Source organism: Erpetoichthys calabaricus, chromosome 12 (genome assembly GCF_900747795.2).
Source record: "Erpetoichthys calabaricus chromosome 12, fErpCal1.3, whole genome shotgun sequence".
Classification (NCBI taxonomy): domain Eukaryota; kingdom Metazoa; phylum Chordata; class Cladistia; order Polypteriformes; family Polypteridae; genus Erpetoichthys; species Erpetoichthys calabaricus.
The window spans coordinates 102,606,692-102,623,955 of record NC_041405.2 but is presented as its reverse complement, the minus strand read 5'-3'; the positions used below and the strand labels follow the sequence as shown (position 1 = coordinate 102,623,955).

At 38.9% G+C, this 17,264-nt stretch overlaps 1 protein-coding gene across 1 annotated transcript in view; it reads right to left on the bottom strand.

Annotated features, from left to right (window-relative positions):
* The window catches only part of wu:fb13g09 (ATP-binding cassette sub-family C member 5), a 141,423-nt gene that overhangs the window by 115,340 nt on the left and 8,819 nt on the right, over positions 1-17,264 (bottom strand). The window contains exon 2 of the mRNA XM_028815935.2: positions 15,562-15,743. Within this exon, the coding sequence (XP_028671768.1) occupies positions 15,562-15,743 (182 nt within the window). The remainder of the gene's footprint in view (positions 1-15,561; positions 15,744-17,264) is intronic.

Sequence of the window (17,264 nt, the reverse complement as noted above, 5' to 3'; positions counted from 1 at the left end):
TTTTGTAAAAGACATGAGAATAAGTGGAATCAAAATAATAATAATAGTAATACAGTAATGTTTAGTTATAAAGAATTTAAAAGCATTAGTATGGCATTGCAGTATATGCTGGAACTGCAAATCCTTTACTAGTAGGCAAAACAAATGCAGTGTGTGAGAAATACTATTTTACAAGACAAGGTCATAAGGCGCCTGGTCGAAGTTTCAGAAATGGATTGATGAAAATACACGTGGTTTCCAGTGCACGTTGTTTAAATATTTATCAGATAATAAAACCAAAAGCCGTTTAATGAAGACTTTTTCTGCTGTTGGCAATTAACTAAAAAAAAAGAAAAACCAACCTTGGCCTTGGCAGACTTAGATGCCTTAAAGGTTCGCTTGAATATAATTAATAATTCATATAAAAAACAGCACAGGTTTAACTATGCAATGATAAAGATCTGCAGTGGATTGTAACTGTGAGCCGAGATGAAATTGTCACCAGAATGCTGTACTGAGGGGTGTGTCAAAAATGTATACATGCCAAATATCCCCCCAAACAAAGTTCTTTCTTTCTTTCTTTCTTTCTTTCTTTCTTTCTTTCTTTCTTTCTTTCTTTCTTTCTTTCTTTCTTTCTATATCTCGAAACACAAAATTTAACACAGCCATCCATCCATTTTCCAACCCGCTGAATCCGAACACAGGGTCACGGGGGTCTGCTGGAGCCAATCCCAGCCAACACAGGGCACAAGGCAGGGAACCAATCCTGGGCAGGGTACCAACCCACCGCAGAATTTAACACATATTCATTCAATTCAGTGCAATACAGTTCTAACCAATTCAGATATCTAATCACATACTGAATTAACTGTGAGCAAATAATGTGTTTCTTACTGGTATAAAAAGCATTTAATGGATAATGTCAGTAACCATTAGAGCTGTAGTAACTCACATTTGATTCAAAGCATAATATTCAGTGCCATTGTTTTGCCGGATTTTCAAATGTATTTATATGCATGATATAAAATGTATCTACAATTCTTACATTATATAGCTTTCAGAAGTATAGGCCTTCAACGTATATAGCATTAGCTAAAGTTTTACAATGATTTAATTTCCAATAAATATTCATGATAATGATTAATTTCCTTTATTCTTACCCACCTTCTACTTTTACAGATTTTCTGAGGTAGCAATCGATAAGTCCATTCTTATTATGAGCAGCCTGAGGATGGTGGAGTTATCGGAGAGCCATACAGAAAGCATAAGCACTACACCATTCCTACATACAACTGTACTTGTTGTAGTGTTACTAAATGTGTTTCTATTTAGAAAATAGTAAAATAAAAAAGACACAGAGTAGAGTGACTGTACAGTAGATTATAGCATTCTATGAATGGTTTAAACACTAATGAGCTCATTAAATATGTTTTTCAAATATTTTCACACTGTTTATATGGAGCTTATATTTAATAAAATGCATATAACATTTATGCCCATGTTTATTTATTTATTAATTTATTCAGTTCATCACAGTGGTTGTTACAGTGTTGTTCTGATGGTCATTCATGAGCTCAGGTATGCTTCTCAAGGTATCAGAGATATGAAATGGACATTTTAAACCACCACTCTAACATTATTGGTTAAATTCAGTTTTTTGACTCTTACTCATGCTAAAAGGTAGTGAATGTTGTCATTTCTGAATTGCATAATGTATCAAATGACTCAATCCTGTAATGTTTTTCTTCATAATATTTAGAGGATTAGACCCTTCCTCACTAACTATGCCACCCAACTCCTAATTCAGACACTGGCTCGCTCTCAGCTGAACTATCATAACTCTGTGCTGGCAGAGCTTCCTTCAACCAGTATTCAGTCTCTCCAGTTCCTCCAGAATTCAGCTGCTCGACTTGTGTTCTCTGTTCTTCGTTTCACTCCTACTGCTCCTTTGCTTTGGTTTCATCATAGGTTTCCTGTTGCTGCAACTTTCCAGTTCAAAACTCTTGTCTTGACCTACAGTGCACTCAATGATTCTGCTCCTCAGTATCCCCAATCTTTAGTCTTTCTATATGTCCCTTCAAGAAGTCTCTGTTTGTCTGCTAACTGTCCCTCTTCTTGCCAGATATGCTGAGGCTACACAATACTTGCCAGTTCTTGCTCCAAAGCTGTGGAATGATCTCCCTTTTATCTTTTCGAACCACGGCCAATTTACTCAGGTTTAAGTGCTTTTTGTAAACACACCTTTTCATTAAATATGTTGCAACTGCCTAGCTTCTAGTGTACAGCGTAGCCACTATTGACCTGATAAAGAGATTAGGATACTGACTTGTGCTTTAGTCTGGCTGCAGGTATAATTATACAGCAGTAGTTCTACTCCCTCTCGTTTGTTTTTTTTTTTTTATCTTGTTCTCTGTTACTTTTGATGCTTGCACCTTCTAATCATTCTTGTATGTACTATAACTAGATTTGTTAGTCTACTCTGATAAAGGTATCCTAAAAGTTCATCTTTGCATTTCAACTTATGTTTATAGGCAGGAAAAGTATAACATCCATCCATTCATTCATCAATCTTTTAAGCCCACTTTATCCTGAGCAGAATTATGAGGAATTTGGAACTTATCACAACAAGCAAAATACACAAAGTTTGAACAATCTCTGGACACACACACACACAAATATACACTTGGGCCAGTTTAGCACCACCAAACCACCAAACTGGCATGTCTTTGGACTGCTGGAGGTCCAGAAACTACCCACAGAAGATGGACTATCAGTTGCTGAGCAGGAGCCAGCCTGGGATCCTGGATGAGATGCCAGTCTGGCAGACATTCAAACTCACTTATATGGGGCAGGTTTAGAGTTGCCAGTAAACTTAATTTGCAGATGTGTAGGATATGGGAGGAATTTCAAAGTTTTCTGAGACATAATCCCTGGAGGAGAAAAGGCAAAATCCACAAAGACAGTGAACCAGTTGGATTTTGAGCTGGGTGGCACCAGCATTTACTACTGAGCTACTGTGCCATGCTTTACTTTCAGGCAGAATATATTACATCTTATCAAATGCAAGACAACTTTCAAATTTTGAATGTGGCTAGTCAACTCATAGTAACAGCAGTAACAGAACTCACCACTAGAGAATACTTTTCAGAACAGTAGATGAGGTTTTTGGGCTTGTTTAAATACAAACAGCCGCTGTTCTCAAACTTCTTTTCTGCAAAATCATAATGAATTACACACCAAAGAATACTGGAGGAAATTAAAGGGTTCACACACAACAGGGAATTCAGAAATCACTTCTTCACATGTGAAAACAGAACACATTACTGAGCTATGTAGTCAAATGAGAAACCCTGGCAACTTTTGAAAAGTATCTGGATGAGCTACTGGGGCAATTACTAGCCAATGCAAGAGCAAGGACAGCAATGACTCCATGTGCAGGCAATTGGGACCACTGAGGGACCACTACAAGACTACACAAGTCTAACATTTAAATAATCAGTGGAGGTCCTGTTAATGTGTTAGACACTGGGAGAAGAGCAGAGTCCCTCTCGAGGATGTTGGACTCCCATGAGTCACTGGACTGGACCATCCTTCTGCACTCCCTCTAGTCCTGTCTATGGTATGGAGTGGCAGGAATACTTGTGACCGATAGAAGGACTTTTTACATAGTGCAAAGGATCACAGAAGTGATTGTTGGGGTATACCCAGTAGTGGTTCTGGGCTTAAAAATCACACCCACCCAAGTAGAGTGTTGAGTTGGTAGTTCAGTGATGAGCATTTGGCAAGAGCTCAACTGGCAGAAGGAAACACGAAAGGCAGCAAGACCATTCAGAATGTGGAGAAGGTTTTTGTCGTTCACTTAAATGAAGCAGAGCACTTGAACATTGTGATAGGAATGTGAAGTACCCCCCAAACAAGACAGTCATGTTTTTTCGGTCTTTCATTGCTTTGATTTTTGGTATACTTTGTATTCTCAATGTTTATTTATCTTTCTTTTATAATATTTTAACAGCTTTGGCTTTCCTGGGTTTTCTTTGGGTTTCAGGATATTCTGAGAATGCCCATGGGCATGCTAACTGAATAAACTTGATGGACTAAATGATCCCCTCCTGTCTATCAAACTTCTATGTGTTATTCATCTATCAACACCACTTAATCCGATTCAGGTTGAGGGATCATGGAGGCAGCGTCAGGCACAACACAGGAATCAGCCATGAATGAGGTGCTGCCCGTGCACATATTCACATTCCCTCATATGCAGTCATCAAGTAACCTAACATTGTATGTCTTTGGGATGTGGCAAAAAAGCTAAAATGCCCATAGAAGAACCCTAACAGATATATGGAGACTGTACTAACTGGACACACGGTGTACATCTGAACATTTAAGACTTTAGAAAAGGATGGAAGGTTACTGTAGGAGCTGCAGTATGTATCATTTATTCCTGACAGTGCTTGAATAGTTAATTTCACAGCTTGGTCTCAAATACAAGAATATTTGTGACCCCATCTTAATTTAGAATTCTTCAAACAACTGACAAGTTTCTCTCAGATGTTTGTACCATAGCAGCCATGTTACATCACTGCAAAGCCACATGTGGAACTCTTTACAGATTTACACAGTAAAAGATTTGGACTGGCGCATCTTACGGCCATATGGTTCTTCTTTTCCTTGTTTTATTACTGGCAATTTTTTTGATGCCTGAAGCTCCTTACGGCTATAGTCATCACAAAGTGTTTGGCATGTGATCTTTTTTTCCCTGTATGAAAAACATGGAAAACAGTCAACAGACTGCAAGTACAAGTAAACTGTGTACATAAGGCATAAATAATTTAGCAACAACAAAGCGGCCTATTCTCTTCTGTATTTCCATTCTGATGTTGAAAGAATTACTCATTTGGGCCATTACTTATTTATTTTATAAAACCAACAAGGCATTAAGCAAGCTGTAAATAGATAGCAGGTCATAGTCATGATGCATTTCACAGATCTCCTGAAATTTCTTTTGAATGGATTTATGTACCAGTCAAAAATGCAGTGCAAAAAAATTGCATATAGAGAATGATATTAATTATTTGAGCAGTTGCAAAAACAACATTTATATATTTTTTTTGTCTTTAATTACATGTCATGTGTGGTGTGATCACAAGAAGTAAAACTTACTTATCAGTGTATTGAGCAATTAAGCTGACTCCAGGAGGACTGTAAGATCTGAGCTATAAGAAAACATTGAAGGAGGCAAACCTTTCTAGCTAAGGCAAATGGAGACTAAGGATTGACATGATTGAACTGTTTAAAATTATGAAGAGCTTTACCTTTCAGTGATTCCATAGCCTTCACTTACATAATCTACATAATCTTAGTGAGTCACTCCATCTAGTCCATGACTCATTAGATAAAATCAAAGAGGTTTGATTTTGTCTTTAGTCATACAGATAGGCTCTGTGTGCCTGCGACGTGCTTAAAAAAACAAAAAAAGAGTATTTAATCAAAGCAAAACCATAACGGTTTGGGGAATCTGTGTACTCGGAGATGGAAACAATTTTGAGGTGCACTTTTATTCACATGTGCTGTGATCGACAGTTCACGAACTAATAGGACACACCACTAGCAACACGGTTGCCATCCTAAAAAAAATGGCGTTGAAACCAGTACAAATAAATATTTATGAAAAAGAAAAAAAAACTAAGCCAATAGACAAAAAAAGATGTAACCACCAGAATCCCTGGGATAGAACACCTTTAAATATACAAACAAATCAAAACAGGGACCTTTAAACGTCCCATAATAAACTAACAAATACTGAGGATCCTGACAGCATGAGAACTGACACCCAATGAGCGCTTATCCACGAGTTTAATGGATTGAATGTAGTGACGAGGAGTAGGGAATGTGTATTTTGGACCTCAAAAACAGAATAGAAGCTCATCTCTCTGATGTATCATATTTTTCATACCACGACTAAATGGAAAAAGAAAAAGAAGGGCAGATATTGTGGCTGAACTTGCCATAGATGTTAACCTTTTGTATAGCGATGGTGGCATCAGGCAGCCCACTATTGGCTGTCAGAAAAAGGGGAGAACAGGACAGCACTGGAAGATTAGCACTCAGTCGGTAATTAGGAGATGGGCAGCAGTTTTCAGACACTTGAATTGACATGGCCTGTTTGGAAGAAAACAAGTTTTGTGTGTTATAACATTGTGGTTGTGCAGAATGTGCTAAAAGCAGGTAGACTAGAAATCCCTGTCTGAACTAATGAGGCACAGAACATAAGTCTTTTCAGAAAAAGCCAGATGCTGCACACACACAGAGCTCCAAACAGCTCAGGATAGCAAGCAGGCTATGAATCTCATACACACAAACCTCCGCTGTGTGTGCCTCTGTGACATACTTTTCAACCTACCAGTTAAACCTGCAAAGGTTTGAGGGCTCAGTATGGAAATTGATTTTAACCAATTAGAATAAAGGAGATAAAGTGTACAGCCCGTGATTTTTGTGGTTTATCAAATCAGGGAAGCCTTACACTGTGTGATCAAGGTGCCTTATTTTTTGAATTCTTTCATATTATAACTGAGATATGCAAAGCTGTTATGTAAGCCAAGTGTATAAATAATAAACTGCGCCTTTTGTTCGGTGACAAGGCTTCTGCTAATCTGTTAGTTGCAGGAATCTCCCTTTTCACAAAGGGAAATGAAAGAGAGAGATGACAAGCTTCCTCCTGCCTGGTTCTTCTGGATGATTATTTGTATTGATTAAATTTCTACCACATATGGCAACATAATCAAAAACTTCAGTCAGCAAATCTGACATACCACGACTAGAAGTTGCACTATGTGACATCGGCTTTACTACAATGGATTCCAGATGTTACTTTAAAATTAACTCTTTTACAAGATCATGAGGACACAAAATGTCACACAAACATTTTTCTTCATACAGAGAACTGTAGACACATGGAGTAACTTACTAAGTAGGTGATTTGGATTAAGCTTGTTAGGTTGAATGGCCTGTTCCTGTCAGAATTATTCTGCTGTCGTGGTGAAGCGGGTAACAACACCAGCTGCGTCTTATACATATCTTTGGGGATAGAGAAGACAAACTGAGCTGGTGGGCAGCATCACCGGCATTGAGTCAAAGTGCTGCCCTGCAGAAAATGGCAATGTTAAATAAACTCTGATGTGGATTCTATATTAAGCAAAAGTTGATTTTCACATGGGCTGCATGGTGGCGCAGTGGTAGCATTGCTGCCTCGCAGTAAGACAGACTGGAGTAAAGCCCCCCCACGAACATGAAGAGAACATGCAAACTCCACATGAACAATGACGAGGCTAAGGATCTGAACCCAAGACATTAGACAGTAGCACTAACCATTGTTAGTCATTGGTAGTCATTTTAAATATGGCCCAAGTCAGAATCACAAGTTATAGAGAACTTCTCATCAGATAATCCGAAAATCTACACAGCCAAGACACTGAAAATCTTGGTGATTGTATAGCACATTAATGCATTGTTTCCAGTTTCTTCCTTTTCTTGCTAAAATAGGTCATGGATTATTCAGCATACAATCCAAAACACAAAACATCTGCATATGAAAGTGTTCAAGCTGATTCAGCACTAAAGCATGTTTATGAGCCCAGGCTTTGTTAAAAACAGAAGTAGCTGAAGCCAAACACATGTTACAGCACAACTGCTTCCAAACACATTGGATTTTTTAATGAAATCCATCAGCACCCATTATTTGAAAACTCTGATATTTGCACATTTGCTCCATCTCTGCACTTGAAAACCTTTCAGAGTTAAGTATCTCTGCTGCCTGCGCTGTGAGTGAATGATATATGAAATTAGATTTGTAAATTTTGATGTGTGAAATCAGGCAATTTACAATTCAGACAAGTGAAAGCCACTGCTAGATGCTGTGAAGCCTCAAATGCAACCACCAAGACACAGCCAGACAACATAAATGATGAAAGCCAACTGAGCCAATGGCCAAGATACTATTAGGCCCAATACAGTAGACAAACAAACTGACAAATATTAAAATACCCCAGCTTGCAATGTGACTGTATCATCTGGATTTTGCATAAGGGAAATTACTTTGAATAACGGTTGTCAAAAAATTCCATCTAATTTAGTATAATAACAGGCACACAATGCACAAATTCAAATTTTGAATTGAATAACATCTTTAAATTCCACCCACTCATCCACCCAACCATTTCTAACCTGCCAGTCCAGTTTCAGAGCTGTGGACATTGATGCCTATCCTAAAGCAAGGCATACACGTGGCCTTTGGAAGCTGTTTTCCCACACTGGCATTTGGCAGCGCATAGGGTTCAGTCACCAGTGTGGGCTATTCTTTTGAAATACAGATCCTGTCAGGCCCATTTCCCATCATACCTCAGCCTTATGCCACTTCCACCGACCCTTTGGCAGCCAGGAAACCTGTCTCACTGCAATTCTGGATACATCCACACTGGACACATTTAGGAACTTCAAATTTATTTCTATCTTAGAGCAACCAAATCGGCGTCTGCCACAATTCAAGTGCTTTGTCAAGAGAGGACAAGCCAGGATTTCTGCAAATGTATAATTACAAAACGTGCAGCATATTTTAAGGTAGGTGACACTTATGGGACTCTGAGGTTTGCTGTATATACACGAGTATTGTTATGTCACAGTGTTAAAGGTCTTGAATATTGATAAAGTCTGGCTGGTATTACTGATCAGTGTATGCATTGTATGGCATGACATAGAACAAAAAATGAAAATATTTATTGAGTAATTCTAAACATACACTAGACAAAACAAATGTTTATTTACTAAGTGGTGCATTGTAAGAATATCAGACTTCCATTTATATGTGGGAAGCTGTAGCATACCCTGGCAGCATGAGGCTCCTGGCAGAAACCCAGCTGGGACAGGACAGCAGTCCATCACTGAGCTAACACATACCCCTCAGATAGCCTGCAGATCTTTGAGATGTAAGGAGAAAAACCACAGCAACAGGAAAAAAACAACAACACAGACACCAGGAGAACATGCAGGCTCCACATAGTCAGTGATCAGGCTGAGTCCTGAACGCAGTCCCCTTGAGCTGGTGGGCAGCATCACTGGCATTGAGTCAAAGTGCTGCCCTGCAAAAAATGGTAATGTTAAATAAATTCTGATGTGGATTCTATATTAGGCAAAAGTTGATTTTCACATGGGTGGCGTGGTGGCGCAGTGGTAGCGCTGCTGCCTTACAGTAAGGAGACCTGGGTTCGCTTCCTGGGTTCTCCCTGCGTGGAGTTTGCATGTTCTCCCCGTTTCTGCGTGGGTTTCCTCTGGGTGCTTCGGTTTCCTCCCACAGTCTAAAGACATGCAGGTTAGGTGCATTGGCGATTCGATTGTCCCTAGTGTGTGCTTGGTATGTGGGTGTGTGTGTGTGTGTGTGTGTGTGTGCGCGCCCTGCCCGGGGTTTGTTCCTGCCTTGTGCCCTGTGTTGGCTGGGATTGGCTCCAGCAGACCCCCGTGACCCTGTGTTAGGATATAGCTGGTTGGACAATGACTGACTGACTGACTGATTTTCACATGAAACACAAACTTTTTGTTTTTTGTTTATGAAATGATGGTGTAAATCACTGTTTCGTGCCCATGGAACTTTCCATAAAGTCCAGGTTGTTGGAATTTTATTAATTGAGTGGCAGACACTTACAGAGACATTATAAATGGGGACACCACTATCTAACATATCTTTTGTGAGAACTGGGAATTATGTTTAGCTTATGAGATTTTTCACTTTAGGAACACAAACGTTTCGAGGTAAGTTTGCTTTACTCACTAATCATGGCACTTGAGAGTGGTGACATGTTGCATGTTGATCAGCACATGCAAGTAAGAATTTCAACTTGGCAATAATGTCGCTATTATGACCCTATAGAAGTGAAGCGAGGAAATTAAAAAAATAGAAGGCCAACAGACTATTCTTTATTAGATTGTTACCTTAAAGCTGTTAACCAAACTACTGTAGATACAAAAACATAACATTTTAACCAAAATAGTTTTCAAAAAACAAAGGTTTTCACAAAAGCTTTCAGATATGACTTTAACCCATCTTATATAGTGTGGCTGCCATGATGTCATTGGTCACATGGTACATGCATCATGTGCCTAATAACTGAGCGGCATCATAGTGACCAGGCACAAAAAAGGAAACACGCTTAAAAAGTACACACACAAAAGGCAGCACCCAAGAAAAAAATGTTTAAAATGTTGAAAGACGATGCCACCATAATAAAAAATCGGCAGTGGTCTCCCCTAGACTTTCTCATATACTCAGATAACTGAGGAGTAAACCGTAAGACAATGATTATGTTTTTATATCATGTACATTAAAGAACCATCAACAACAAATCAAACTAAATTAATATTATATTGAACAATTATTATAAAAGTAAAGTTGAATAAATTGTACTCTGCAGATACATGAATAAAAGGTAAAGTACCACTTCTGATTAGCAGAAATAGCCCAAAAGTTGAAAGAAATCTATGTTTTGTACCTAATACTTGTATGCAAAATTTGGTTGACCTAAGTGAAAGCGTGCTCAAGTTATCATGTTTACATACACACACACACACACACGCGCGCGCGCACTCGCACACACAGACATAATTCCAAAAATGGTATTTTCAGACTCAGGGAGGTCTAAAACGTCAAGATTCATCAAAATCTCGACATCAAATTTTGGACAATTACAATACTTTCCCTATACTTTGTATACACGAAAGTAAAAAGAAAAAAAGTGACACATTTCTGACACACTATTCTACTATGTCTTTACTTTGATGCCTATGACTGCCTATCTGTACTCAGTTATTCTTCAATACTCTAATAGTTTTTGAAGATAAAATGTAGGAGGTTTTCAATGTACTTACTACCTACAATACATCATTGTACTACTGATGTACACTTACAGGATTACCACTGATTTGACCATTTGGGTATTTGACTGTTAGGGTGTACTATGTGTTCATTCATTGTTTGATATAAACAAAGTATTCCTGCTAAAAATAAAGACTGACTGACTTGTGAATAAAAGCATACAAACTTATAAAGTCTGATGGCACCACATCTCTCACTGCTGCTGTTTTTCCTAGCACTTCAAGTCTGGCTGTCTGTATTGCAGCTTCTAAGACTTTGGATTTCTGCACACAGCCTCACCTTATGGAAATATGGCACCATACTGGATGATCCAGTTTAACAAGTAACTAAAGAAGTAAGTCAGGATGCTGCTTAGTACAATATTTGGGCAGACTTGGGTGTAATTGATAGTGCATTCCCCAGCTAAGTTCAGCATTCTTCACTGTAATTCTTTAATTACACTCCACTGATTCAGCCATAGTAAATAAAGGACATTTTTGTCTTCTTTCCTTGTTTTGCCATTTTCTCAAAGCAAACCTTTATGAATGTGAGATGTCACCATTCTTCTTTAGTAAGGTCTGGAGTTTGTTTCAAACATTTCCCTCATGCCAGCTGGTCTTCACTGTAAGGGAAACTTTTAAAAATGTTTTTATGTATCCACCTTTTCTGCACCCTGCCACTGTGACAACTGGGTTTTGCTTTCATCAATTTCATTTTTGAATTGATTCCCATCTTATATTGAACTAAGACTGGGTGGCTAGACATAGCTCTAGCTCCATCATTAAACTTGCTGACGACACCTCCGCCATTGGTGTGATCACCAACAATGATGAGACAGCTTACAGACAAGAGGGCTACCTGCTGACTCAGTGGTGCCAGGTCAGTAATCACATTCTTAATGTCAGCAAAACCAAGCAGCTGGCCATTGATGTCAGTAAGCAGAAAGCAGACCACACTTCTATCTACATAGAAGGGAACGCTGTGGAGAGGTTGAGCAGGTTTATATTTCTTAAAGTGACCATAACTAACAAACTGAAGGCACAAAACATTTCAGCTCTTGACAAAAATGCTCTCCAATGCCCTTTCTTCCCCAGATGTCTGAGGAAAGCTCACATTTCTCCATTTGCTCTCACAACATCTAGGGGTGTACAGTGGAGTCCATCCCAATCTGTTTCATTACATCCTGATACAGTACCTGATTGAGTCAAGGTCATAAAACACTGCGGTGGGTGGTGAAGGGGGCACAGAAGGTGGCATCCAGCTGCCTTTTGGTTATAACATATGTTGTGTAACACTCACTGCTTTAGAAAGGCCGACAGGATTATTAAAGACTTCAGCTATCCAGCACAGCTGATTTTCTTTCTTCCTTTTGTCAGATGGTACACTCACTCCCATCAGTAGAATCAGGGATGGTTTTTATCCACAGGTGATACGATTACTAAACAACCACTCATATGGGAAAGTAATTTTATATATATATATATATGTGCAAGATGATTATCAGGAATGTCTCAACCTGTTCACCGTCATGCTCAACACATGTACCATATGTGGCACATAAATTGTCCACAAAAATTGTATATAAGTATATACATAGCAGCAGCATTAGTGTTAACATAATTTTGACTCAACCTATATATGTATGTGTACTGTATATATATATATACAGTATATACAGTATATATATGTATGTGTATATATATATATACACAGTATATACAGTATATATATGTATGTGTATTACAGTATATATATATATATATGGTTGAAATAGTTTTTACTGTCAAATAAATGCAAAGAGTACACGACACGTGTTTCGCCCTCATTCTGGGCTCATCAGGTGTACACACTCCACTGCACTCCCTCTCGGGAATCGAACCTCGGACGTCAGCGCCAGAGGCGATGCCCCTAACGTTGCGCCATGGCGTGTGGTTCGTTTATTTGACAGCATGTAGATCGGGGTAATTACATTCACGACATTCGAAGTCTGTGTCACAATCTGATTGTATGGGTGGTTACCTACCAGGTAACGCTTGTGGTTGGCCAGCAATCTGCTAACATCCGCCACGGTGCCCTCAGTTTCTGAGGAGCAGATCATAGAATTGTTGAAATAGTTTTTACTGTCAAATAAATGCAAAGGTGTAGGTAACCACCCATACAATCAGATTGTGACACAGACTTCGAATGCCGTGAATATATATATATATATATATATATATATATATATATATATATATATATATATATATATATATATATATATATATATATATATATATATATATATATATATATACTGCACTAATATGTATAGTATACAGTAATAGTATATAATTGTGTATATGATGCACTCTGTATATGCTGTCTATGGAGTGCGCACATTCTCTCTATCGTTGTGCTCTCTAGATTCTTCCCATAACGCAGGAATGGGCAATATAGGCTGATTTGCCTAGAAAGTGTGAGTGTGCCCATTGGTGGACTGCTGTCCTATCAAGCTTTAGCACCTATCTTGGACCTGGTGCTTCTAAACACAAATTTCTACATCTGTACTGTAAATAAGTGGGTCCAGAAAATGGATGCTTGTGGATTAGCTGTAAATAAACCACAATAAATTTCAAGGGTGGCACAATGCTTACAATTGCTGTTTAATAGCTTCAGAGACCTCAGATTGATTCCCAAACAGGATGCTGTCTCTGTGGTGCATGCTTATTTTTTATGTCCGATTTTTATTGTCTTCAGTGTACTTCAGATTCCTCCCATAATTACAGCAATGTCCATGTTAGGTAAATCAGCGCCCGAGTGTATGATTGATCCCAGCAATGAAGCAGAAGCTTGTCCAGGGCCGGTTCCTCTATCCATCTGAAGCTGTGGTCCCACCACTGAGTGCTATTGTCATCAGGACTACTGAGGCCACAGTTATCTTTCTACTAGATATGAATTGTATCTGTTAAGATAATATTCTATTTCTAAAGGCTACAAGGAGGTTGGTTGATTATTTCTGTGATAAGCAATTATCCCAGAAATCATCGACCAATTCAGTTCAAACTATGTAAGGCATTATATAACATTTAGATTAAATAAATAATTTGAAACAAAGCAAAAACTGAACAAATGCAGTATAGAGTATATTTTACCCAAGTTTTTTCACCAAATTTAATTAAAAAACCTCTGAGATTAGCCCTAAAATTAACATCAGGAGAACATGCATATAATGACAGATCTTTAAAATAGTCCTTTAATATATGAGTCCCGTCACTCCATGGTGCCCAACATACTTTTCTATGCTGGGGTCTGTTGGGAGAGTAAAAGAAACCTTTGACACCCGGGTTGTCCACAGCTGGCGTAATCTCCTCTTGCACTTGAAATTCTGAGTTGTCTGCAGGATGACTGCCAGAGCCCTTTGGCCTCTCCTGTTTCTCCTATGTCTGACAAGAGTGCTATCCACACACAGGGCCAACTTCTGACCGCCATACCTCCTGTCCTCCTCAACATTTTCTCTCTGATTTTCTTTTTTTCATAGCTTCCCAATTCCTCCTCCTCTAACCTAATCAGACTCCTCGTGGGTGCGGCATCCCAATTATGACCCATGGAGTGCTGACCTCACCTTCATGTTGACAGGAAAATGGCTTACCTCCACACCCCCATAGACCCCCAGCTCTACTGAGACACTTACAGAGACACAAGATGTACTGTTTTTTTCTTTAAAAACTCTAACGCCATGTGCCACCAACTCATTGTACCACAAAACTAAATACACTGATCAGGAGGGCCAGCTAGATTACAGAACTGACCCTGGACTCATGGGAGTCAGTGGTGGAACAGACAATAATGGCTAAATTAGAGGATATACTGGCTGATGCTGCCTACCCCTGCATGATGCATTGTCCTGGAGCACCTTTAGCCTTTGATATGCTGAGAGGCTCCTATCATGGCTGCCTCCACGTAACGATTATATAATAAGTGCATAGGCATAGGAACAATATCTCTTTATATTATTAAATCATTATTACTTTACTGTGTGTGCAGTTCTGGGTCTTGTGATAGTTTGCAATTTGTTTTTACTGCTTTGCACAATGATTATACTGCTGCTGGACTATGTAAATTTCCTTTTGGGAGTCAATAAATGAAGTGAGTTAATTTGTTCATTCTTTCACTCGCTTATACATTAACTCTCTATTTATCTTTCTGAATTACAAATTATGTTTCAAAGGTGGCTCCATACATAAATCAAGCTGCATTAGAGAGACAGAGTTGAAAAATTCTTCTAAAGGGTGAGCTTAATTGCTTTCTAAGTAACGAATAAACCTTTACTTTTCTAGTGTGTGTTTCTAAATTCTCTGCACTGTCTTTTTTTCTTTATTCCGGCTTTTACAGTGGATTGATTTTTCTGCTACGTTGTATTTCTCCACTGACAATGCCTTGCTTTCTCTCCCTGACTGCAAACAGTTTATATTAAGTAGTAAGACATCTGCAAGAGAAAAATAAATGTAGCCATTGTACAAATGTAGCGGTAAAAAAAGTTTAGATTGTATACTTATGAAAAAGTCTTTAACATCCATTTTTTAAATAAGATAGGGTTCATACAATCTGCTCCATCTATATCCATTTCCCTTTATGATCCTTCCTTTCTGCCATATTGTTAGCACTCTATGACCCCCATCAGGATTTCATGGTCCACTTACTTTTGAGTAAATCTGAAGGGTTTAAAGAGATGCAAGCTAGCGTGATACTTCTGTCCTTTATGTCTTGTCTGTTCCTCCTCTTCAAGGAAGCACACACCAGAGTGGAAGGAAGATTCAAAAGGAAGACCTTCAACATGTCCAATGACATCCAGTGCATCAGGAAAAGAATAGGAAGCAGATTTCTAAAAAGAGAAAAAAACATCATCTAAATCAAATAAATCACAGTCAGTGCTTCTCCCACTAGGACAAATACTGACACGTATAAGACAAAATTACCAAACTGATTAAAACGCCAAAGACTTTTCAGGCAAATTTAACATGAAGCTTATTAAGCTTCTCTCCATTAAGAGGTTTGTGCACAGTTTTGCTGTGATTTGTCTATCAGTCAGAGTTTGTTGTCACACATGTGTACATGGGAGGCAGCTAAAGGGCTCAAATGAAGGTAATTCCACGCCACACCAGGGGATGGCAGGGTGCACTGATCCTTTCTCTTTTTCTTTGGCAGACTGACCACAGGAAATTTCACCTGGGATCTCATGACGACACTTCCGGTTCCGGCCCCGATGACATCACTTCCCATGCCTGACTTTAAAGCCACCATGTTTGCCTGTCTTTTTCTTCTTCTTTTGGACCAAAGTCTGTACAATATTGAACCACAACCTTCATTTATGGCAGCATATTTCAAGTATATGGCTGGCTGCCCCCATGTACACGTGTGTGACATTATATATATTGGAAACTGAAGTGCCATTTTCATCCATTGATTAGAAAGGTATAGAGAGGTCATATATGCAGAAGGTCACTTCCATCAGTCCTTTACACTGCAAAATTATGGCTAGCCATTACAGGGCATGCATGGGAGCTACTTGAAGGTACATCAGGGTTCACAGTGACCCCACTGAATATCTGCTAAGGTGCAATAGCATGGGTGACAAATGGTGACAACCATGACTAAAAAACATGTAATTTGACTACAATTATTCTATGTCAGGAGCTCTTTTAGTCTTGGTTGTTACATAAAGACTCTTCTTTTATCACTGGCTATTTAATTATTGTCGCTAAATCTGTAAGTTTCATCAGTCCCTGACAGCTTCCAAGATAGTGCTATCCCCAACGTGCTGCACACTACACTAACAAAATCTGACAGCTGTGAGAAATTTGCCCACATTTATTAATTGATTCTGTTTAGTTTATTTGTCTGTCACTGTAATGGTAACAAAGCACTTTTCAAAGTAGTTTTATTGTGCTGCTCTGTTACATCATTCTTGTTAACAATCTGTCAGGTTGGCATTCCACCAGTGCTGGCTGAAGGCCATTTAGAGCCCGAGGTTGGGTAACCCTAGTTGTCAGTATTATTGGACGTCGATGACTTGTGGGGGCGTCTGGAGCATGCACCCCCTTCATAAATGGAACCAGAAATTTTTTTGTGTGGGCGCCCTGTGTGGCTTCCCAAAAGGGGGGGGCGGCAGTTTTCATCCAGGATTGGTCGCCGCCCACTTTCAATGCCACCACGGCTCACAAGCTGGTTTATACTGTATATAATATGAATTTCTTCATTACTCCACTTTTGGTTTAGACACCAAAATGAATTGTCCTCTTTACACACCAATGATTGTCTGTTGAAGTGCCTTTTGGTATTGAAAATATCCCCCCATTTTCTTCAGCACCTGGACCATTAATTCCAGAAGTAACCGTTATTATTA